The sequence below is a fragment of the Molossus molossus genome, unplaced genomic scaffold, assembly GCF_014108415.1.
Source record: "Molossus molossus isolate mMolMol1 unplaced genomic scaffold, mMolMol1.p scaffold_m16_p_20, whole genome shotgun sequence".
In the NCBI taxonomy this organism is placed as follows: Eukaryota; Metazoa; Chordata; class Mammalia; order Chiroptera; family Molossidae; genus Molossus; species Molossus molossus.
This window is the reverse complement of record NW_023425356.1, coordinates 16,943,832-16,968,130: the sequence shown is the minus strand read 5'-3', so window position 1 is coordinate 16,968,130 and position 24,299 is coordinate 16,943,832. Positions and strand designations below refer to the sequence as shown.

Below are 24,299 nucleotides of genomic sequence, written 5' to 3'. Positions count from 1 at the left end.
TCAGATTTTCTTTGATTGTTGAATGATTTATTTCTATCTGTTGATGGAGCCTAGATATGTACAGCTCCCTCTTTCAGTATGTTGATTTTTTGTGTGGTAAATTACTCTGTACAATTTACAGAGCCTATTAGTATAGGCTCTAATGATCTTTACTTATAGCAAACATATTCTTCAATGGTAAATTGCCTTTTCTCCATTTCTAATTACTTGGACGCTACACCAAGCTAACTACATAGTCATTAAGGTTTAGAGAATTATCAGTCAGATGCAAAATCTTATTAAGGAATAGAGAATAATACAAAGTATTATTTAGTTTGTTCCTGAAAAGCACTTTGTTTTATTAATTACTTTGTTTCATTACCATTTTCCCCAATAGGAATATGTGGTTTGCATTGACAGTCAAAGAAGAGGCTTGATTAATGTCTTCATTTGCACTTTACGGGCCTTTGAATCCTTGCTGTTCTTTAATACTTAAGTGTCCTGTCAGGCAGTCTGTCAGTAGTGTGAATCCAGAAACTATTGCCTCTTTATAGATCACTATAGATACCAAAGCTTGTTATTTAATTTCTTCTGACTTTGAAGCTCATGTACCTAGAGGCAGGCAAGGATGCAGTTGTAATGAGTTTTACTTGGAACTCTATTTTACATTCTTGGTTTTAGGGCCAGAACATACATATTTAGGTGCTCTAAGAACTGTCCTCTCTCCCGATGGGGCTGCTAAGATTTTGTTTTCGTGATTAAATATGAGAACAATACAATCCTATGTGTGCAAAGCCCCATAAAGTTTTTAAATTACTTTAAAATATTCCCTTTTTATAATGTTAAAATAACATTAGGTATAATTTAATGAGCTAAGCACTGTAAAGTACTTCCCCCAAATCATTTCGTTTAATCCTCCGTAAGAAGTCTCAGGGTTTATTATGAGCTCTCACTGAAGGTATCTGAACGTCTCTAGGTCTGGGAGTAGGGGCTCAGATATACTTAGACTGTTGCTGGCCTTGACCTCTCATTGGGTCAAGTTAGTGTAATTCAGCATTATTAATTCAGGGAAATGTCCTGCTCTGGGGGACCCCAGGTAACTGCTGGGGCTGTTTTCTGCCTGTCTAGTGTCTGCATACCTCTCACGCCAAGAAAATTATTATAAATGATTTGACACCTGGATTCCTCCCGTCGGAGCTGCAGCTTCCCTCCATTCTTTGGGTGCATCCCAAGTTCTATACCCAAGGATGGGGTGACTTCCTACTGAATAGTGTTGACTAAGCCAGGGTACTGACTGAAGTCAGAGAAATTCCCAGCCCCGATTCTGCAGAAAGCAACACTCCCTGACACACTGGGCTCTTGCTGCTCAAAGAAGCCAGGTCTTTTGTTCTAGTGTTGGTCTATCAGAACCTGAGAGAGAATTCAATTATGGTAATCCGCTCTCAGGTATTTACATTCTTGAAAAAGCCCACTTCCTCTTCTGTTATCTTTAAAATCTTAGTTAACCAGCTGCATTCACGTGGTATTTGCTCGACTCTTTCACAGGTGACTGCTTTGTGCCATCTCTCGATTTCAAAAACAAAAAAAGGCACATCGTCTGAGAGTGCTAAACCCACCGCCCCCTCCCAGCATCGCGAGGGGAGAAACGCTTGTCCTCTTTTCTAGGTACTCCAATACTCGAGGGGGAGGTTGAATCGAGCCTCCTAAAATCCGCCCTACGCGTGCCCCAGATTTACCCACCCTTTCTCCGCGCCCGCCTCTGCAGCCCCAGGGCCTTTTATTCCAGGCACCAGACAGGAGGGAGGGGAGGTGGGGCTGCGGGCGGGAGGGAGGCGGCGCGCAGCGGTACCTAGAGGCGCTGCCTGGCTGCTCGGTCCAGAGGACGTGGCACTACCCGTGGAGGTGGGGGGAGGGAGGTTCGGCTTTCTTCTCCCCGCGCGGATCCTCGCGACATTCCGCAGGGAGACAGGTAGGACCTGCGGGAACTAGTGCGCTTTCTTGGTGAAATCTTAGCAGATGAAAGTGGCCTGGCAGTGGGCAACGTCCGTCCTGCTTGTCGCCAGCAACACACTGTGAACCACATCTATGTTCCCCCGCGGAGAGCGGTGACCCGATTTGGGGAGAAAGGACACACTCGCCACGCCGCATGCGCAGAGGCAGGGTGCGGCCTCCCGAACTACAGTTCCCAGAGGCCCCTGCTGGAGCCGCGGGCACTTTAGCCGCTGACGCCATCTTGAAATCTGATCCTCCTGCTCGGAACCTTTGCGTCAGCCAGCGACCGGCGGCAGCTAGTGTACCGTGAACCCAGCCTGCTAAAAGGGAGGACGTTGAGGACGCGGCGGCTGGCGGGAGGGAGAGCCGTGGGAGACCAGGCAGGTCCCGAGCGCGGCCTGCTCTGCTGTCACTCAGCATCGCCCTGAAGCAGTTCTTCACTCGCGCCCTCCCTGAGGGGCGGGGCTGACCACTCGGGTACCCAGAGCTCGCGCGCGGGTGGCAGCGGTGACCCCCTGCACCGTGGGGATCCCCCGGGCTGTGCCATGCCCGCCCGAGGCCACCGAGGCGGGAGACGGAGCGCAGCCCAGTGCCAGTGAGTGATCGCCGAGCAGCAGCAGCCGCCTCAGGGAAGCTGAGTGGGAAGATGAAGGAGATTTGCAGGATCTGTGCCCGGGAGCTGTGCGGAAACCAGCGGCGCTGGATCTTTCACACCACGTCCAAGCTCAACCTCCAGGTTCTGCTTTCGCACGTCCTCGGCAAGGATGTCTCCCGCGATGGCAAAGCCGAGTTTGTTTGCAGCAAGTGTGCTTTCATGCTCGATCGGATCTATAGATTCGACACCGTTATTGCCCGGATCGAAGCCCTGTCTATTGAGCGCTTGCAGAAGCTGCTGCTGGAGAAGGACCGCCTCAAGTTCTGCATCGCCAGCCTTTATCGCAAGAATAACGATGACTCTGGCGCGGAAACCAAGGCGGGGAATGGGACGGTTGACATTTCCGGCTTACCCGATGTAAGATACTCTGCGCTGCTCCAGGAAGACTTTGCCTATTCAGGGTTTGAGTGTTGGGTAGAAAATGAAGACCAGATTCAGGAGCTGCACAGCTGCCATGCTTCGGATGGCCCTGGAAACCGACCCAGGAGATGCCGTGGTTGTGCAACTTTGCGGGTTGCCGATTCTGACTATGAAGCCATTTGTAAAGTGCCTCGAAAGGTGGCCAGAAGTATCATGTGTGGCCCTTCTTCCAGGTGGTCCACCAGCATTTGCACTGAAGAACCAGCATTGTCTGAGGTTGGGCCATCGGACTTACCAAGCACGAAAGTACCCCCAGATGGAGAAAGCATGGAGGAAGGGACACCGGGATCCTCTGTGGAATCCTTGGATGCAAGTGTCCAGGCTAGTCCGCCACAACAAAAGGATGAGGAAACCGAGAGAAGTGCAAAGGAACTTGTCAAGTGTGACTGCTGCTCAGATGAACAAGCTCCACAGCATATGTGTAACCACAAGCTGGAGCTAGCTCTTAGCATGATTAAAGGTCTTGATTATAAACCCATCCAGAGCCCCCGAGGGAGCAGGCTTCCTATTCCAGTGAAATCCAGCCCACCTGGAGCCAGGCCTGGCCATATCATGACAGATGGAGTTAGTTCCGGTTTCCTTAACAGATCTTTGAAACCCCTTTACAACACACCTGTCAGTTACTCCTTGGAGATTTCAGACCTGCAAGAGCTGTGGGATGATCTCTGTGAAGAGTATTTGCCACTCCGGGTCCAGGTATACAAAATGGCTATATAGTGCCTTTTTGGTTATAGTTATCAGGCCTCAAGCTTCACATGATTTCTGTCTAGGTGAAAGTTAATAATATCCTGGATTTAAGAAAATTAATCATTGAGCCCATTTTTGCTGCACCTTTTGCTTGTGTTCCATTTAGTACATGTGATTCATAATCACATAATTTCCACAATCCTCTTTGTAGACGTATCTATTGGCCTTTCTTAAAATTGCAGTCCTTTTAAGACAAAAAGATAAAGATTTTTAATTCACTGTGGCCCTATGAGAATACATAATCTTATTTCTGACACTGAAACTTCCCTTTATTCCCTCATCCCACTTCTTTTTTGTTTTGTTTTGTTTTTATTTTTAGATTTGTAGATGTTTTCTCCTATTCTGTAAGGGAATTAGTTCTTCCTGGAGCAGTAAACCTTTCATCCCCAGGTATGCTTCACACGGATCAGAGCACAGGTTTGGGAAAACCTACTAATTCACCAAAGTATTGAAACATCTGGGCAATATTTATACTAAATTAATAGAGGACTGGTGGTGACTTGCTCATGAAAAAGATTTGGGAATTCAGCTGTTGTCTTTAAAATAATCTTAAGGAGGAAATTTCACAGCAAGTTTGTTGAGCTCCTTAGAAGATGTTTGATATTAAGAAAGGGGTATTCATACGTTATCAAGTAATAGGAGAGTTTCATCCATTATACTCTTGAATTTCTAAATGACTAGAAGATGGCAGTTTATCTTAATTTGAGCTGTTTATATCTGACCAATTGATTTCATGCCACCTTTTAAATTCAGCTACATACAGAGACCTGACAGATGCTGTTTTGTTTCTACAGCAACAGTAAATGCTCGGTTCAGTTAACTTTGTGAAACATCTGACATGTTCTACTTGATTCAGATTCTTTAGTGATATCATTATAAAGGTGGACAATCTAGAAGGCATTTTTGGAAAGCCTGCTATAGTCAACATCATCCTAGAAATTTCCAGCTTGATAACAAATGAAATTGTTAACTATCATTTGAAATTTTTGAAAAATAGTTTCATGTATAAAATTTGCATCACAATGACAAAATGGTCAGAAACAGTATGAAAGTGTTGGAAAAAGTTTTAAAATGTTTTCATTTGTATAGAACAGTAAGTGTCAGTATGCCTAATGCTTGTGTGCTTCTTTCCTTTTGTTCCTTTTCCTGGACTGGAGCCTCACAGCTAAATTTGGGCTGTACAGTATTTGTGTGACCAGACATAGATGTCACAAATTAAACATGGTGTTTTCATATTTGGATATTAAAGTAGGCTGGGCTGGGTGGGTGAGAAATAAGCTTTTTGTTTAGTAATGACTTACTAAAGATGCAGTCAACATAATTTAAATGGGCTCCCCTATATATGGTCAATATTATAGGAAAGTAAAGACAGAAAATTGCAGGCAAACAAGGGCTTTTTAAATCCACATTGAATTAAAAATTCTATCTTTTGGTGCCTGCACTCAACAAATTTGGTATTGGGAAGGATTTTCAAGATCATCTCATGCAGGCCCTCTTTTTAGAGATATGGAAAGCTCATAGTTTAAATAGTCCACGCAGAGCCAAAGATCCCTAACCATTCTCAGCCAGCATCTTTTTATTCTATCTGTTAAGCCACATTGCCTGATAAACATTGAATTAAATAAGTACTTATTTTAAACAAAGAACCTTGTTTTTTTCTATAACCTAAGGATTTCGGGAGGATTTGTTAGTGATTCTGGGAAGAAAATTGAGCCCATTTAAACTATGTTGACTGCATCTTTAGTAAGTCATGACTAAATTTGGACATTAGAAAAATAGATGTTTAAAACAATAGTATAGGACTTTTCTGCTGTCACCTGGCTTACATTCTTTACTGTTTGTTGAATAGTAAAACATTGAGAGGAGGGAGAAAATAGCATTCAGCTTGAATTATGGCATTTAATTACTATGCCATTTCCTATAATAATTAGGGATGTGGGGTGGGGGGTGGAAAAGAAGATAAACTGGGCCCAAAGTGTTTGTAAATAAAATGTGTTGTTTGGATCTCTGGTTTGTTCTTTAGGCCGGATTGACTTTTAAGCTCCCTAGGCCTGTTTTGCTTTATGGCAAAGCCAGAGCGAAGTGGAACAAAGGCAGACTGGGTTTTGTCTCTTTCTCTGCACAACTGTGGAAAGAATAGAAATAAATGTAAATTATTTTTGGTTGTTGTCTTTTTAGTTTGTAGAAAGGAAAAGACATAAAAGAAAAACATTTCTTTTAGTTCTATTCTACTACACATATGAAGAAAACCTGTTACCCTAAAGAGCAACATTGTTCTGTAAGGTCATTTTGATTCCTTTGTTTAATCCTCTACTTACCTCATTCTGTGCACTATTAAAATGTCACCATCACAGTGCCTCTTGATTGCTTTTCTTATTTTCTCTCTCTCTTTCCTTCTCCCTTCCTTATGTTAAAGACAAACAACAGTGTCATTCTTCTGCTTACTAATTTTCTAATATTTTGTAAATCGACTTATTTGCCTTCTACAGAATGTATGCCTCAATACACAAAGTTGTTTAAATATCTAAAGAAAGATTTGAAGCCTTATTCTAGCTGGTAATTATTCCTTCTTTCTTGTCTGGCCCTGAACTAGAAAAGCTATGATAGAAGGGGGTGTGGTTCCTTTGAAAGCAGCAATTCAGCTCTGGCCCATGTGCAGTTTCTTTTTCTATCTAAATTCGAAGAGCAGATCTTTGCTTCAAGCTTTGCAAAGCCAGGGTCTGCTCCTGTGTGACTGTGGTAAATTATACCTCTCATAGTTTAGCTACACAACATAGATCAGGCCTTTTGGAAGGGGTGTTAGATGCTGGTCAAAGATTAGGCTTTTATGCTAGCTGATGTTTCTTATGTATTTCTTCTTATTAGCAATAGGACAGAAAATTACAACAGTTTGAGGTCTATGATTTGGTATTGTGAGAACTAGAGAAGTGCCAAGAAAAATGCTGTTAACCCAGAAGATCTTACTTACTGCCTTTTAGCCTAAAAGTCTTCCAATATACTACATTAGGCCTAGAAGCAATTCTCTTTTCTGATCCTGAATTTGTCCTAACTGTGTCAAAAGCAACTTAATTAAAATTATGCCACGATGGGTTCAGATGAGATCCAGATTCATTTGTACTTTTCTGTGGTATTCTTTGGCTTTAAAGTTGCTGTTGAAATATCTATATTAAATATCTATCATCTATCTATCTAGTCTTATTTTTAAGAGAGCCACTAAAGGATTAGAACATTGCCTGAGAATTAGAAGACGGGCCTATTTTTTTTTGCTTTTTATTATTCTTTACTTATTAAACAAAAACTTTTGGTCCCTGTGCTTTTTCAGGCATTGTGGTAGGTAGTGGTTTTATAGAGGTGAAAGATAAATTACCAACTTAAATGCATTCAGTTAAATTGGAACCTTTTCCTGATTTCCTGTGTGACTTTGGACAAATTACTTATCTCTAAGTCACCATCTCCTCAAATGTAAGATGAGATTGGACCGGATGATTTGTCTTCAAGTTTGCTTCACAATGCTTAGTCTTTGGTTTAAAGTGCATAGATAATGACCACCTTTCCTGCCATTTTAAACATGAGGCTGTTTTCTTTAATTCTGTTAGTAGTTTAAGTTTTAAAAATATCTTATAACAGATGTTATTGGTAAGTTGTTTTACTAGAGGAAATAAAAAGCCAAGTTTTGTAGACAATGTTTTATCATTAAATAAATGATAAAATTATAATTTAGAATTGCTATACATGTCTATTAAATAATTATCTCTCCCATGTGTGACATAATTCACATTGCTTCAGGGTAAGGCTCCCTGTTATACTACAACAACAGATACCTCAATTTTTCTAGGAGTCATTTTCCTTGCTGTTTTTCTCTTTTCCTCTCTTCTACCATCTAGTCCTGTTGATTGTACTTTCAAAACATATCTACCCATTTCTCTCCCCCTCCATTACTCACACTATAATCCAGGGCACTGTTATCTTTCACCTACATTACTGCAACAGCCTTTTACCTGGTCTCCAAGTTGCTACTGGTGCTCCCCCACAATCTATTCATCACAGGGCAGCTTGAGTGACTTTTTTTTTTTTTTTTATATCCTCACCCGAGGATATTTTTCCATTTTTTGTACAGATAGAATGGGAGGGAGAGAGAGGAAGGGAGAGAGAGTGAGAAACATCGACGTGAAGGGACACATCGAGTGGCTGCCACCCGCACGACCAACCAGGGCCGGGGACAAACTGCAACCGAAGTACGTGCCCTTAGCGGGAACCGAACCCGGGTCTCTCCAGACCGCAGGCCGACGCTCTAACCGCTGAGCCAAACTAGCCAGGGCTTGAGTGACTTTTTAAAAAATTAAATATGATTGGATTACTTTTCTATTAAAAATACTGCACTCCTTTCTCATTTCAATGGGAATTAATTCAGTTTTGTTAACCCTGGTATACAAAAGCTATATGTGACCTGACCCCTGCCTACTTTCCATCTCATCGCGTATTGCTACCTCCTTTGACCATTATGCTCTATCCCTGTGCTATCTGTCCAGCAAGGTAGCCACTAGCCTTATGTAGCTATTAGACACTTAAAATGTGGCTAATCTGAATTGAGATGTACTGTAAAGTATACCCCTAATTTCAAAAACTTAGTATGACAAAAATGCATTTTGTTAATAATTTTTATATTGAATACATGTTTATGATAGTGTTTTGGATATAATACATTGGGTTAAATGAGATATTTTATTAAAATTACATTTGCCTATTTATTTTTACTTTAGCCAGTGAAGATACTAGAAAATTTAAAATTATGTATATGGTTCATTGCATTTCTATTGGAAAGCGATACTCTATAGTCACTTAGGCCTTTCTCTTTCCCAGGCTCATATCTACCCTAGCTCTTTGCCATTAGCTGTTCCCTCTGCCTAGCTTGTTCTGTAGATCTTTGCAGGACAGGCTTCTTGTCATTCAGATGCCCATTTAAGTGTTGCCTCATAGAGACTTTCCACTGATCAACCAATTTAGAGTAATTTAATCATGCTTTCTTTTTTTTTTATTCCTCACCCGAGGATATTTTTCTACTTATTATCAGATAGAGAAGGAGGGAAGGAGGGGGGAGAGAAAGAGAGAGAGAGAAAAGCATCGATGTGATAGGGCTACATCGACTGGTTGCCGCCCGCACAACCCCACCAGGGCTGGGGATGAACTGCAACTGAGGTTCGTGCTTTTGACAAGAATCGAACCCGTGACTCATCGGTCCAAGGGCCGACGCTTTAACCGCTGAGCCAAACCGGCCAGGGCTGGTGCTTTCTACCTTACTGCATGAGGGTTGTCACTATCTGATATTTTGTGTATTTCCGTGTTCCTTTATTCATAGTTCCCACTTCAGCTTTCACAGTGCTTTGTATACTATGGTATTCAGCAGATGTGCTGGATAGTAGAGGGCTAGAGTACACTGAGCAAAGGCGATATAATGCATGGTGAATAGAAAAATTGTTAAATAGCACTGAAAGAATAGGAAGTATTTTTTCTCCTGAAATCTTGATACTCCCAGTCAGTTGCTGGCAGGAAGGGATTTAAGGTAAGATGTAATTCCACTGCCTAGGAGGTGGTAGAGTTTGAAAGTGTGAAGGAAAAAAAAATGAATAGCAAGCTGGTTGCCTTTTTTTCTCTTCCTAATGGGTTTATATTTTTCTAATTGGAATTGGAGTGGGGCAGGGGAGGAGGTGGGATTTAATGCCACAGTGAATTCCTAAAGCTTTATTTTAGTAAGTACTCCAAGCTCATAATGAATACCGGTATAGTTCAACAAGTTCATCTTAGTCTGATTGGTCATCACATATATAAATAATGTGTGTGTGTGTGTGTATGTGTGTGTGTGTGTGTTTACCTGAATTATTTTTGGTGAATTGCTCTTTCTATAAGACATTCTTCCTTCTCAGACCACTATGGATTTTTAGATTTATTTTTACATATTTTTACTTTTTATTTTATTATTATTTTAATCCTCACCCAAGAACATGCTTAGAGAAAGGAAGGGAGAGCAAGAGTGAGAAACACTGATTACTGCCTTCCACACGTGCCCGATCGGGAATTGAACCAGCAATGGTAACCCTTCTGTGCATAGGACAACACTCAACCAACTGAGCCACTCCAGCCAGGCTTACTTTTTATTTTTAAATCATTTCAAACTTAGAGAAGTCATGAGGAAGGTACATAGAACTCTGAGATTTTACTACATTTGTTCCCACTATCTATATAAACACTTTGATTTTTATTCCTGAATTATTTGAGAATTAGTTGCAGATATTATGAATCTTTACACTAAATACTTCAGCATTTATTTCCTAAAGATAAGGATGTCTCTTAAATAACTATAGTATTTAATATTGATAAAGCACTATTATTTAATGTATAGCTCATATTCAAAATCTGCCAATGTTTCTGATAATGTGAGCAGGCATGTTATAAGATAGCTAGAATGTAACTTTTCCTCTCTTAGGGATGGCATGCATTTGATCAATGTGCCTTTTGAATTTCCTGATTGAAAACAAGAGAAAATGAATATTTGATGATCATAAGCACTTTCTATTTTGAATCCTACCCTCTCTTTAAACACTGAATTAATTGCTTTAACTGAATAGGTAGTGTTTATGTGAGTTCGTAGGGAGAATTACGGAGGGGAACTAGGGAGTATAGTAAGTATGGAGTGAATCAGTACTCTTTATTTTTGTTATTAATCCTCACCTGAGGATATTTTTCCATTGATTTTAGAGAGAGTGGGAGGCGGGGAGGAGAAACATCGATATGAGAGAGACACATTGATTGGTTGCCTCTCTCAGCCAATGTTGGAACCTGCAATCCAGGTACATGTCCCTGACCAGAATTGAACCCCAAATTCTTTGGTCCCAGTGCCAACGTTCTAGCCGCTAAACAAAACTAGCCAGGGCAGTACTCTCTCTCTTTTTTTTTTAAATTTATTTTTATTAGTTAGAAGTCTTACAGATGTCTTCCCTTTTCCCCCCATTGACCCCCTTCTCTCTGTTCCTCCCACTTAAATTAGTACTCTTTTTAAATTAATTTATTTGTGACCTTTTAAAAATGGTTGTTTTTTTTTAGAGAGAGGAAGGGAGAGAGATAGAAACATCGATGTGAGAGAGAAACATCAATCAGTTGCCTCCTGCAAGACCCCCACTGGGGATCGAGCCTGAAACCCAGGCATTTGCTCTGACTGGGAATTGAACCGGGACCTCTCAGACCATGGGATGGTGTTCAAACCACTGAGGCACACAGGCTGGGCTGAATCAGTACTCTTAATAAGGAATAGAACAGTCTTCAGGAATTTGTACTGATAACTCATGCAACAACTCTGGTTTGAAGATACAGTTTATTGTTGATTACTTTTAACTCATTTGTCTTACTGCTTCTTCCTAGCCCATGACTGAAGAGTTATCCAAACAACAGAAGCTGAGTTCAGATGAGACCGTTATAACTCAACAGTCTGTATCAGATTCCCACATAGCAGAACTCCAGGAAAAAATCCAGCAAACAGAGGCCACCAACAAGGTATGATCACCTGGTGGCCCTTGGAGATCCCAGGCTCTCCAACCTGTCTGTTAATGTCTCTGAGTAGGACTTGGGAGGTGGATGCTGTGTATTACTGATAATTGATTTAAATGCGTAGTTGTTCTCTTTATTTTGCATCAGGATTTTAGCCTATTCTGCACAGATCAGAATTTCTAGTTTCTTCTAGGTCTGTGATTAAAACTTGAGTGTGATATTTAACTGTAGAGGGTGCGGAGACAGGAGGTTTGTGCTTTGGATCTTAGTTTCTCACCCCTTCCTAGCCCATGGATTTCAACATCTACTTAGAAGAAAAGTCCCACAATTTGGGACGCTGAGCTTCTGGCCTAGTGTAGTCCTGTCCTATACTAGATAGCAGAAGCTCCTTGCTCTTGGTGTAGGGATCCACAGAGACTCATGTGGACAAGTGCCCAGTACAGCTGCCACCACAGAGGAAGCACAGTGCATGAGAATTGAAGCAATTGAGCATAGAAGGAAGCATTTCACATTCCTGCTACTTTGTCTTGCTGATTGGCTTAGGACTTTAGTGGTCACTAATATTTAGGAAAAAATAACAAGGTAATATTCCCCAAGAAATCCTCTAAACCTGGATTTGAGGGAGGAGTTTTTGGTTGCACTTGAGATTAAAAGAAATCATTGACCTAACAAACTCTTTTACTTTTCTGAATTCAGATTCTTCAAGAGAAGCTGAATGAAATGAGCTGTGAACTAAAGTCTGCTCAGGAGACATCTCAGAAACAAGATGGTACAATTCAAAGCCTCAAGGAAACTCTGAAAAGCAAGGAAAATGAGGTAAAATATTTGGCAGGTGCAAGGAAATGATTTTCCCCATTAAAGCTGACCAGGATTCTACATTTTTATGGAAATGGATATTGTCAGACTAATAAATTTTACCCTAGAGAAATTGTGGCTTAACCTGAATTGGTATTTTGGAATAGCACTGTTACGAAAATCTGTACAGGTGAGAAAATGGAGTTAATATTTCATTTACTAATACGTTTGGTACTCCCGCTCTAATTTTCAGGCCGAGGAGTTGTACCAGGTGATCGAGGGTCAAAATGACACAATGGCGAATCTTCGAGAAATGCTGCATGAAAGCCAGCTTGGACAGCTCCATGTATGTGGGGGTCACAGGCAGACTCCAGTGGAGATGTGCTGTTCTCTGTCACTGTCTTATTTTGTTGGTCTTCTCAGCTGCTCAGTGCCCACTCTCCTTGTGATCATGATTTTTACTCTTTCAGAGCTCAGAGGGTACTTCTCCAGCTCAGCAACAGGTGGCTCTGCTTGACCTTCAGAGTGCTTTATTCTGCAGCCAGCTTGAAATCCAGAAGCTCCAGAGGGCCGTACGCCAGAAAGAACGCCAGCTGGCTGACGCCAAGCGATGTGTGCAGTTTGTCGAGGCCACAGCCCATGAGGGAGAACAGCAGAAAGAGGCTTCTTGGAAACATAACCAGGTAGATCATTAATTATTTTGTGGCCCTAAAGACTGACTTTGCCTTGATAATAACTTTTTATCAGGACAGTTTGTGTTGAACTCTTTAGTCACTTGATCTGAGTAATTCAGTTCAACGTTTGTTACCCTCATACCATGTGCCGAATACTGGGCTGTGTTCTGGAAGTACAATAGTGAAGATCTCAGGCTCTTTCCTCATATGTTACTTATAATTTAATATGATATATGGTTATGTAAACAGAATCTTAGTATGGTAAATACTGCAGGTGAAGTATATAGGCGGGGCTGAGGAAGGGCGTCAGGGAAAGCTTCATGAAGGAGGCAATATATGAAATTACTCCTTTTTTAAAACATGTTTTCTAGAAAGATGAAGGGAGAGAGAGAGAGAGAGAGAGAAACATCAATGTGAGAAACATCGATCAGTTGCCTCTTGAACAGCCTCCCCCCCATGTCTAATGACCATGTGAAATTTTTAAATTATTTTAAAAAACGGAATGTCGGGGAGCACTTAGGATCTTGCTTGTATCATCAGTTTGGCTCAAGTAAACTCTTAAAAAAATTCAAATAAAATAAAATAACAACGGGAATCCTTTCAATTCAGGAATTGCGAAAAGCCTTGCGGCAGCTACAAGGAGAATTGCAGAATAAGAGCCAACAGCTTCATACCCTGGAGGCTGAAAAATGCAATGAGATTCGAACTCAGGAGCAACACATTCAGCACCTAACCCATAGCCTGAGTCACAAAGAGCAGCTGCTTCAGGTGAGTCACACAATGAATTCCACGAAAACTGGGCTTATGGAGCTTGGACAGTCCTGATCATGTAATCTCAAGCTTCTCAGTCCAACTGCGTTGAGTACCTGCCATGTGTAGAATAGTGAGAGGTGGGGATCAGGAGGATTCAAAATAAATAGAATGTATGATCATGAACTAAGATGTTAACCAGGAAGTCTATAAAACAATAAATACAGACCTGAAAGACTCAGGCAGTAAGTACTCAGCAAGTAGTGACTAAGCACTTCTGTGAGTCAGAAAGTAAACTAGATGCTGGGAAGACAAAGAGAAGATATGGCCACTACTCTGAGTCTAGTAGGTGAACACATCTGTATAGAAATTTCCCTAGATCATAAAATGAAAGTTTTAGGGAAAAATGGAACACTAAAGGAGACAGTGATCACTTCTACCACCTGCACAAAGCTTCAGTCACATTAAATCCCTCACATTTCATTGTGCATACAATTTTTTCATAGTATGTGTGTATTGTGCATGCAGTCTTTTCTCTGATAGCAGTACCTCCACCACCTCTTCACTTGAGAAACTCAAGACTCAGAGCAATTGTAATCTTTTGTGAGATCTTTAGTGACATCTTCAGGCAGAGTTAGACCATGCATCCTGTGTTCCCCTGTTGGCTAGCTATTCACATGTGTGTATGTACATATATGTGATGCAGAGTAGTTAAAAATTCCTGTTTGTTATATCTGCAAAACGGTTTCCCTTGAAAGTGATAACATTTTGTTTGCCTGGCAGAGTTTGGGAATTCAGTTAATATTGGATAAATGAATAAAGAAAAATATTTTTTGGTCTCATTAGGAATTTCAGGAGCTCCTGCAGTATCGAGATAACTCAGACAAAACTCTTGAAGCAAATGAAATGTTACTTGAGAAACTGCGGCAGCGAATACAAGACAGAGATGTTGCTCTAGAGGTATGTCCCGTAATTTCGCTCACATGCTGGGTATTCTATCCACGTAGGTCCTATAGAAATCTGTGTCTTCTGGGTTTGCTGCTTTTCAGAGTTGATTCTCCCAATTCCTTTATATTTGGACTCTTATTGAAAAGGGGTGGTCAGAATAGTGACCCCTACAGAGCTTTAGGATCCTTGCTTTCCTTGCAGCGGGCTATAGATGAAAAGTTCTCCACTCTAGAAGAAAAAGAACAAGAGCTGCGGCAACTTCGTCTTGCCGTGAGAGAGCGCGATCTGGACTTAGAGAGGCTGCGCGGGATCCTCTCCTCAAATGAAGCTACCATGCAGGTAAGAACAAAATCCGTTATGACTTGGCGTCCCTCTCCTACTTGCATTCCTAAAGCATTAGTTCTTTTACCGTTTTCTGAAAACCAACGTATATGCTTTCTAAGAAAAAAAATACAAGGACAAAAATAATAGTCATTAGTTTCATCTTTAGAGATTAGGAAGTGAGAAGTTTTAGCACTTTCATGAACTTTGTAGAGGGAGGCAGCAAATATGATTTCTATAGTTCTAATTAATTTCTAATCCTTGTCAATATATGTATACTTTAATGTATTCCTTGCCAAGGTGCAACTATTATATTGTGATTGTCTCATTAATGTTATATACGTGTTTGTGTGTGGCCACAATCAGAACATTTGTTGTTTATTAATATTTACTCTGGGCTATTTTTGGATATTTGTTTTAGAACTTATATATCTAACTGCCACTTCTTTTTTTTTTTTTTTTATTGATTTTAGAGAGAGAGGAAAGGAGAGGGAGAGAAAGATAGAAACATCGATGAGCGAGAACATCAATTGACTGCCTCCTGTATGCCCCCAACTAGGGATTGGGCCCACAACCTGGGCATGTACCCTGACCAGGAGTCGAACTGGTGACCTCTAGGTGCACGGGTCGACACTCAACCACTTAGCCACACTGGCTGGGCCCAACTGCCACTTCTTAAAATTCTTCACTTCTTGTGTAGTATAGCCTACTCCCCCAAAATATGTCATTTATCGTGTATGTTATATCATCTCTTTACAAGCTTGATGAGAGTTTCTAAAAACAAAAAAATAGATTAGTATATGGCATTTTTAGATTAAATACTAAGTTTTCTCCCTCTGTAAAATAGTTGATAATATAGGAGATAACGTAAAGGTAGATTGGGTTTCTTGTGTAACCTGAGGTGTAGGGTTGGTCCTTTGACTTATGGTTGCTTTCTTGATGACTGTAGAGTATGGAGAGTCTCCTGAGGGCCAAAGGCCTGGAAGTGGAACAGTTGACTGCTACCTGTCAAAACCTGCAATGGCTGAAAGAAGAAATGGAAACCAAATTTAGCCATTGGCAGAAGGAACAAGAAAGTATCATTCAGCAGTTACAGACATCTCTGCATGACAGGAACAAAGAAGTGGAGGCAAGAGTTTAGTTAACTTAAAGGCAATTGGTTTATTGGTTACGTCATCTCAGTCTTGGATTAGGACTCTTGAGGTCTGGGAGGCCAGTGACCCACGTCTTTAATTCCATTCTGTGCCTGGGAAAGTCATTGGCTTTCACTGGGCTTTTGTCCTTACTCCTATAAACTCAAGGTATGAGGATTAGTGAATTCTAAAAAATGCACCTACAGAAGTACAGATTGGTAGTTACAAAATAGTCAGAGGGATTAAAGTACAGCATTGTGAATATAGCCAATAATATTGTAATAATTATATATGGTGCCAAATAGGTACTTGCAATATCAGGGAGATCACTTTGTAAAGTATATGATTGTCTAACCACTATGTTATATACCTGAAACTAATACAAAATAGTGTTGAATATAGACTGTAATTGAATAATAAAATTAAAAAAATTTTTAACGCACCTATAATATATATGATGGTTAACCTTTATTAGTTATGGTGCTCATGCTATGCCAGGTACCATTTTAAGAGCTTAATGGATATTAACTTGTATCCTCACAAGTCTAGGAGATACATACTTCTACCCCTTTTTATTTTTATTTTTTAGAGAGAGGGGAAGGGATAGAGAGAGAGTGCGAAACATCAATGTGAGAGTGAAACATTGATTAGCTGCCTCCTGCAAGCCCCCTACTGGGGACTGAGCCTGCAATCTGGGCATGTGCCCTGACCAGGAATCCAGCCAGCAACCTTTCAGTGCATGGGACAATGCTCAACCCACTAAGCCACACCAGCCAGGGCTTATCCCTCTTTTACAGACAAGAAAACAGACTTCTGAAGTGAAGTAACTTGTCCCCACCCATTAACAAAGCTAATAAGTGGCAGAGCCAGAGTGCAGCCCATGTCACTTGCTATGATAAGCATTTTTCTGTATTGTTAGTGTTCATTCACTGAGCATGTATTTACAGCCTTCTATGTGCCAGGCCTGTGGTAGATCTGAGGAAACAAAAATAAATGAAACATTGATACTTGTTCTTCAGAATTTCACGGCTCTTTCTTCTATAATACATTCTTATAAGCCCTTTGATATGCAGTAGAGGGAATTCTTTCCTCCAAAACTTACACTGTTTCTTCTGTCTCAGGATGTTAGTGCAACGTTACTCTGCAAACTCGGACCAGGGCACAGTGAGATAGCTGAGGAGCTGTGCCAGCGTCTACAGCGAAAGGAAAGGATGCTGCAGGACCTTCTAAGTGATCGAAACAAACAAGTGGTGGAACATGAACTGGAGGTTCAGGGCCTGCTTCAGTCCATGAGCACCAGGGAGCAGCAGAGCCAGGTAAGGACTAACACACAGAGCAGACTATAGTCTGCAGATAGAGAACATTTGGACCTTGTAATGTGTATATTGTCATTTACAGTTCACTCTGTTAGGCTTTTCCCCCTTCAATCTGTTAACTAGACTACGTTTTACATCAATCATCAAAGTATGAAATATTTTTAGAACATTTTGCATTTGAAAGGGTGCCTCAACGATGCATTCCCCACCCATTAACTTCATTATGTACATTTTCCTTTCCTTAGTATTCTAATAATTTTGACCCAGAGGGATATGGCGTCCAGAATGTTTTGATTTTGATGCTGAATTAGTAAGATATGAAGTAATATTTTGTATTTCCAGCCAAGGGGTGGAATACTTACATATGTTTTCCTTTTTGCTTGTTTTTTGTTTTGTTTTGTTAATCCTCACCCCAGGATATTTTTCCATTGATTTTTTTTTTTAGAGAGGCTAGAAGAGAGGGAAAAAGAGAAACATGGATATGGGAGAGACACATTGATTGGTTGCCTTCTGCATGCCCCAGACTGGGGCTGGGAATTGAACCCACAACCCAGTTATGTGCCCTTGACTAGAATTGAATCCATGACCCTTGGTCCTTGGGCAGACATTCTTTTTTTTTTTATCCTCACCCGAGGACATTTTTCCATTTTTTGTTCAGATAGAGTAGGAGGGAGAGAGAGGAAGAGAGAGAGAGAGAAACATCGATGTGAAGGGACACATCGAGTGGCTGCCACCCGCACGACCAACCAGGGCTGGGGACAAACTGCAACCGAGGTATGTGCCCTTAGCGGGAACCGAACCCGAGTCTCTCTAGACCGCAGGCCGGTGCTCTAACCGCTGAGCCAAACTAGCCAGGGCTGGGCCGACGTTCTAACCACTGAGCAAAACTGGCCAGGGCCATATATTTTCTTTTAATTCTTGTAAAATGTGAGTTACCTTAAGAGGAAATGAGCCCTGGCCGGTTTGGCTCAGCGGTTAGAGCGTCGACCTGCGGTCCAGAGAGACCCGGGTTCGGTTCCCGCTAAGGGCATGTACCTCGGTTGCAGTTTGTCCCCGGCCCTGGTTGGTCGTGCGAGTGGCATCCACTCGATGTGTCCCTTCACATCGATGTTTCTCTCTGTCTCTCTCTTCCTCTCTCTCCCTCCCACTCTATCTGAACAAAAAATGGAAAAATGTCCTCAGGTGAGGATAAAAAAAAAGAGGAAATGAAAAGATTTTTTCAAAGCCATGATGAGAATAAATAATCTCATAATAATATGGGATATATTAATCTAATCTCAAAATAATGGTACCCATGTATTTCAAAAGTAAATTTTTAATTTATCCTCATTGCCATGTATCTTTCTCCTCAGGGCTCAAGAATGGTGCAGTTGACTTATGCTGCCTTTTCAGGACAGTTGCTCAGAATCTCCCTAGTTGGTGTTTAGAGGAAACTAGAGTCTTATCGTTTGCTTGTTATTTGACTACAGTCCTCTCGGCTGCTTCCCTGTGGTGTGGGATGGTGCTAGGCCCTGCCCCAGTTCCTGGGCCCATTGGAGTAAATGTATTGTCAGAAACATGCTGGCTGTGCTGCAGAACTGTGTCTAGGGTAGACATGGCCAAATCATTGTGGGTTTTTGAGGTCTTTGGCAGGAGGCTAAAACAAGTCATTTGAATTTTCTTCTTAACCCCTTTGTAATTTGAAAGAATTGGTCTATACACCTCAGAAATGTTATACACTGCTGGTGGTAAAGTAATGGAACCTAGGAGAGGGCTGACATTGCAGAAGATTTTCAATTCAAGAAGAGGAGTAAAGATTGTATTCTTCCAGGTCTGCTTCTCAAATTTTACATGCAGAATAATCCCCTGGATAGCTTTTTAAAAACAGAGATTCCCAAGCTCACCCCCAGAGATAGAAATTAGGAGGTATAGGTGGTGCTCAAGAATTTGCATTTCTTACATGCTTCCAGATGACAGTGATGCTGCTGGTCCACGGACCACACTTGGAGGAGCACTGCTAAAAACTTGAAAAAGAGTACCGAGCCAGACCACTAGACATCTTGTATGCCGTTTATTTTTTTCCCATAATAAAATCTCTTCACAGAGATTTTTTTGTTTGTTTGTTTGTTCAGGTAGAGTGGGAGGGAGAGAGAGGAACAGAGAGAGAGAGAGAAACATCGATGTGAAAGGAACACATCGAGTGGCTGCCACCCGCACAACCAACCAGGGCTGGGGACAAACTGCAACCGAGGTACATGCCCTTAGCAGGAACCGAACCCGCATCTCTCAGGACCGCAGGCCGACGCTCTAACCGCTGAACCAAACCGGCCAGGGCCAGAGATTTTTAATAAACGAAATTAATAATGTATTGATATCTCTAAGATGATTGTGTCCAAATCCCCAAAGAGCCCAGTTTTTACTTACTGAAAATGGAAGGTTATTTTTATTTCCCTTAGAAATTATGACAAGAGCTCAGCTTCTCATTTAAAACAGTAGTCATTCTCCCCAGAGACAGTTGGTGCTATGATATAGGTAATATAGTTTTGACTCATCATCTTTCTTCCCCACTCCCCCCAGTAATTTTAGTCTTAGTTTATTATTTCCAGATATTCTGATTAAATGCAGACTTTCCATGTGGTAATGGTCACAAATAACGTTCCAGATCTCTTCCTTATTATGCCATCATGTTTTAGAAAACTGAGATTTGAAATGAATCAACTGGGTTTGGTGGTTTTGAGGTTCATATTTTCCTGATCATGTAGTCTCATACAAATGTTTCTGTGTAATTGATTCATTCAGGAAATATGTATTGAGTGCCTACTATGTGCTAGACATTGTTCTAGGTGCTTGGGACTCAGCACTGAATAAAGCATTACAGTACTGCCCTTAGGGAACTTACATCCACTTGGGACAGAGAGGGACAGTAAACAGATACATTAGACACTGGTAAAGCACGTTATAAAAAAAAATTTAGCATAAGGAAGGGAATTGGAATAGAGACTCAATTACTGTTTTTGATAAGCTATGCAGAGAAGGCCAATTTGATACGGTAACATTTGGCAAAGACCTAAGGGGAGCAAACCAAATTAATGTTTGGGTGAAGAACATCTAGGTCAAAAGAATATGTATCCCAGAGTAAAGAAAGACATCTGTTATCCCAATTCAAACCAGAAACTTAACATCTTATTCTGATAATAGTTCTAGCAGAACCAATTTCAGATAATTTTATCTTTAATATATTTGTAATATTCAGTTTTTCCTAAATTCTATGAGAGACTTTTCACTCATTGACTATGTTTTTTCCAGTAAAATGAAAGCAAGGGAACTATTTTCTGGGGTCTCAGTGGCTTCATAAACAGTTGACTTTTAACAAATAACATCAGAACACAAATTTTGTTTCATGAGAATATCTGTCTAATTTTCTGTGTGATTTCTTTATTAGGCTGCCGCAGAGAAGATGGTGCAAGCTCTAATGGAAAGAAATTCAGAATTGCAGGCCCTGCGCCAATATTTAGGAGGGAAAGACTTCACGTTGTCCCAAGCACTCCTCTCTAAACAACCAGCTAAAGTTACCTCCATCAGCCCCCACCTGGGAGAGCAGACGGATCAAGTAAGAACTGTAGACTTGTGTAGATATTTGAGGATAAATTTGATATTATTTGAACCGTATGAGAACATTTCAGATCTTTGTCATTGTGATTTTGGTTTCTGCATCTTCCTAAATTCCCCAACTCTTCCCATTTTTAGGGTTCAATGCATATACCCTCCAGAGATGATAGTAATTCATTGACTGCCAAAGGGGATACCAGCATACCCAAGTCCTCATTAGGTAAGTATCAAATTTCATTTTATTTCGTTAAGAAATCTGTTTTCCTTCCTGTAATTCTGTTAATAGGTTTGGCCAAGACTCTCTTTCCCTTCCTACCTTAATGGAAAAACGAAATTTGGATTCCTCTGAAAGATGAAGGCATGTCTGTCTATTCTAGGAATAATTGCCCTTTCCTTATGTTGAATTGAGGTTATTGCTCCAGGTACAAAATTTGGCCCAGGGAAATTGCATCCTTCTTTTCAGATAGCTTTGCAGGGATTCACTGAACAAAGCATTACAGTACCTGTAATGCTGAGATCATGCTGAGGGCCTAATGTGGGTTCCTAAGGAGGTAATGTTTCCAACCCGCACAGCAGGAGAATGGGGCTGACACCTTCTGGTTATCTTTCAAGAATGCTGAGGATACTCACTGTAATTTGACATCACCTACATTATAGTATTGGGAGGGGCAGGCAGTGTACATAAAGTGATTTTCCAGGCTCAGCTCCATGTAAAGGATGGTTCTAGACCTTGAACTCCCTAAAAACAAATTTCATGGATGGTAGGAGGAAAATTCAAATGGACACCTGAGATTAGAGTCTCTGACTTTCACAGAGCAAAAGGTTGGGATCTAGGGTAGCTTCAAGGAAGACATTCCCCATTGAGTTCCAGAAGTAGGGTCTCACTGTGATTAATGAAGTGGTGGTTTCAGTCCTATCATAAGAGAGGTTGTGAACTTAGGATTTTTAATGATATTAAGAATGTGAAAACTTAGTGTCTATCTTGTGTAGAGTGTTAAGGAATTCAGTAGATAAGTCATGCAAGTAGGAAACTTTATGCTAATTGAAGAATGAAGAATGCTGGATTTGTTTAATTTTCTTCCTGTGTACCTTTTCTTAAAAAGTATTTTTCTTCAATTTTTTTATTTGAAAATTTCAAACCTATAGAAAGTGGCAAAAATAGTATTTTGACTATCCCTATACACTTTTATTAAGATTCACCAGTTAACATTTCGCCACATTTGCATCATTTCTTTGCATGCACACACACACACAGATACAATGTTTTTCTCCTGAACCATTTTAGAATTTCTTAGACATCATGACACTTTATTCCTAAATACTTCATTATATATTTCCTAAGAACAAGGGCAATTGCCTACATTAACTGCAATGTAATTATCACAAAAGAAATTTAACCTTTGGGTGGATATGCTATGGTTTATTTGATCTTTTTATAAACATGTAGGTTGCAGTGTTTTGCTTTTACAAATAATGCTTCAAAGAACAACCTGTGCCTATGTGTTGTTTTTTTATTGTCAGGATGTGTCTTCAGAGTAAATTCCTGAGAGACGAAGCAGCAAGATCACAGTGTGTCACTAATGATTAACACTAGCACTATTTTTCAGTTTTAGGAGACTTGGACACAGTTGCGGGGCTGGAAAGAGAACTGAGTAATGCCAAAGAGGAGATGGAACTCATGGCTAAAAAAGAGAGAGAGAGTCGGGTGAGTTTTCTAGCCAAGCCTAATTTTTAAATTCCTGGTTTTTCTTTAAAAGAGTACCTTTCTCCAAGTGTAATATCTGGGTTCAAAAACAAAGTATGCCTTTTTTTGTCTTTCTGGAGAAAAATGTAAATCACTTCATATACACATTACCTCTCCAAGATGCTCTTGTTTTTATCCATGAGGACTGTTAACACTTTTTAAGTACTGAAATAACACAATTTTCTTTGCCCATTGCTAACTGGAATAAAATAATTGTGAAGTACTTGGGAATAAATGACATGGTATATAACAGCTACTTAGAATTATGATAGTAGATCCATGAAACTAGTTTTGGAAACATGGACCAAGAAACATTTGAGAATGGTCAGAATGTTTATTGAGTATTTGCTATATACAATGTACTGTATTAGGTACTTAAATTAGCACTAATGCTTACATTTCTTTTCTTTTTTTTTTTTTTTTTAATCCTCACCCGAGGACATTTTTTTCGATATTTTGTTCAGATAGAGTGGGAGGAAGAGAGAGAGAGAGAGAAACATCGACGTGAAAGCGACACATCGAATGGCTGCCACCCGCACGACCCAACCAGGGCCGGGGACAAACTGCAACCGAGGTACGTGCCCTTAGCGGGAACCGAACCCGGGTCTCTCCGGACCGCAGGTCGACGCTCTAACCACTGAGCCAAACCGGCCAGGGCTAATGCTTACATTTCTATACAAAGTAAGTGATATTGGCCCTAGTTTATAGATGAAGAAGCTGAAACACAGATTTTTTAAAACATGGAAGTAGGGAGTAGTCATATAATTAAGAAATGCCAGATCTAAGATTTAAACTCAGATCTATTGTGACTTGAAATGCTTTTCAAGTAGTCATTTCCTGGAACAGATGTTTTTTTCCCCATCCTTATGCTTTATTTTTAGCATAGAGTTTTCATCAGTTTTCTTAGAAGAGGCCTCTCAGCTTTTCAGAGTCTCTTTCCCTTCTGCAGTTGGTTGTATGTCCAGCTATGGTGTAGAAGAAATACTGGGGCCACAGTGTAGCGTCCCAGATGAAAACTAAAGGCCTTTGTGTTACCATGGTATCTATTAGATCGTTCAGTGCCGTGGGTTCCTAAGTCAAGTTATCTCCTTATAAACAGACTCCCGTTATATGATTCAAGTTTGAGGATATGAAAGTGTGTGGCATTTTAAAAATACCAGTTCTAAAAATCCCCTAGTTCCCCTCCCTTCTTTTTGGCCCTACCCTGGCCAGTGTTGGCTTATTCATGTCAGATGCTTAGTTTCCATGTGCTCTTCCCGCTTGTCTCACATACACTCAGTCAGAGCAGCAGTGCTATTTTCTGATCGGGTCCTGTTTTCAGGATTGTAAAATTATAATGACTAAATAGATATTTTAAGTAAATGATATTTAGCTATATTACTTACCTTCATGTGTTCTTAACTACGAACTTCTCAGATCAATGTCTTATATTCATTATACCTTCCCTCTAATATTTGGTATTTTCCAAAAGCCATGAAGATTTTCCCAAACTTTTAAATATCCCCCCTCCTATCTTGAAATAACAATAGTGGTAGTAGTAGTTCTCATTCATTGATTGCCAGCTATGTGCCAGGCACTTTAGAGACATTTTTTCTATTCTCACATAGCCCTGGAAAGTAAATATTACTCTAATTTTACAATTGAGGAAACTGAAGTTCAGTTTAAATGTCTTGTCAGGTCTATTATGCCGTGATTTGA

At 40.5% G+C, this 24,299-nt stretch overlaps 1 protein-coding gene across 2 annotated transcripts in view; it reads left to right on the top strand.

Annotated features, from left to right (window-relative positions):
* Nucleotides 1–24,299, top strand: part of LOC118636927 (myomegalin-like) — a 213,560-nt gene that overhangs the window by 131,363 nt on the left and 57,898 nt on the right. Inside the window, exons 1-13 of one of the 2 annotated variants that reach the window (XM_036271869.1) lie at nucleotides 2,128–3,742; nucleotides 11,207–11,338; nucleotides 12,029–12,148; nucleotides 12,381–12,473; nucleotides 12,598–12,810; nucleotides 13,411–13,569; nucleotides 14,398–14,511; nucleotides 14,701–14,838; nucleotides 15,770–15,949; nucleotides 17,075–17,269; nucleotides 20,691–20,858; nucleotides 20,996–21,077; nucleotides 22,465–22,562. In XM_036271869.1, the coding sequence (XP_036127762.1) occupies nucleotides 2,618–3,742; nucleotides 11,207–11,338; nucleotides 12,029–12,148; nucleotides 12,381–12,473; nucleotides 12,598–12,810; nucleotides 13,411–13,569; nucleotides 14,398–14,511; nucleotides 14,701–14,838; nucleotides 15,770–15,949; nucleotides 17,075–17,269; nucleotides 20,691–20,858; nucleotides 20,996–21,077; nucleotides 22,465–22,562 (2,817 nt within the window). In that variant the 5' untranslated portion in view covers nucleotides 2,128–2,617. Of the gene's footprint in view, nucleotides 1–2,127; nucleotides 3,743–11,206; nucleotides 11,339–12,028; nucleotides 12,149–12,380; nucleotides 12,474–12,597; nucleotides 12,811–13,410; nucleotides 13,570–14,397; nucleotides 14,512–14,700; nucleotides 14,839–15,769; nucleotides 15,950–17,074; nucleotides 17,270–20,690; nucleotides 20,859–20,995; nucleotides 21,078–22,464; nucleotides 22,563–24,299 lie in introns of those variants that run through there. The other variant, XM_036271871.1, reaches the window with a different exon arrangement.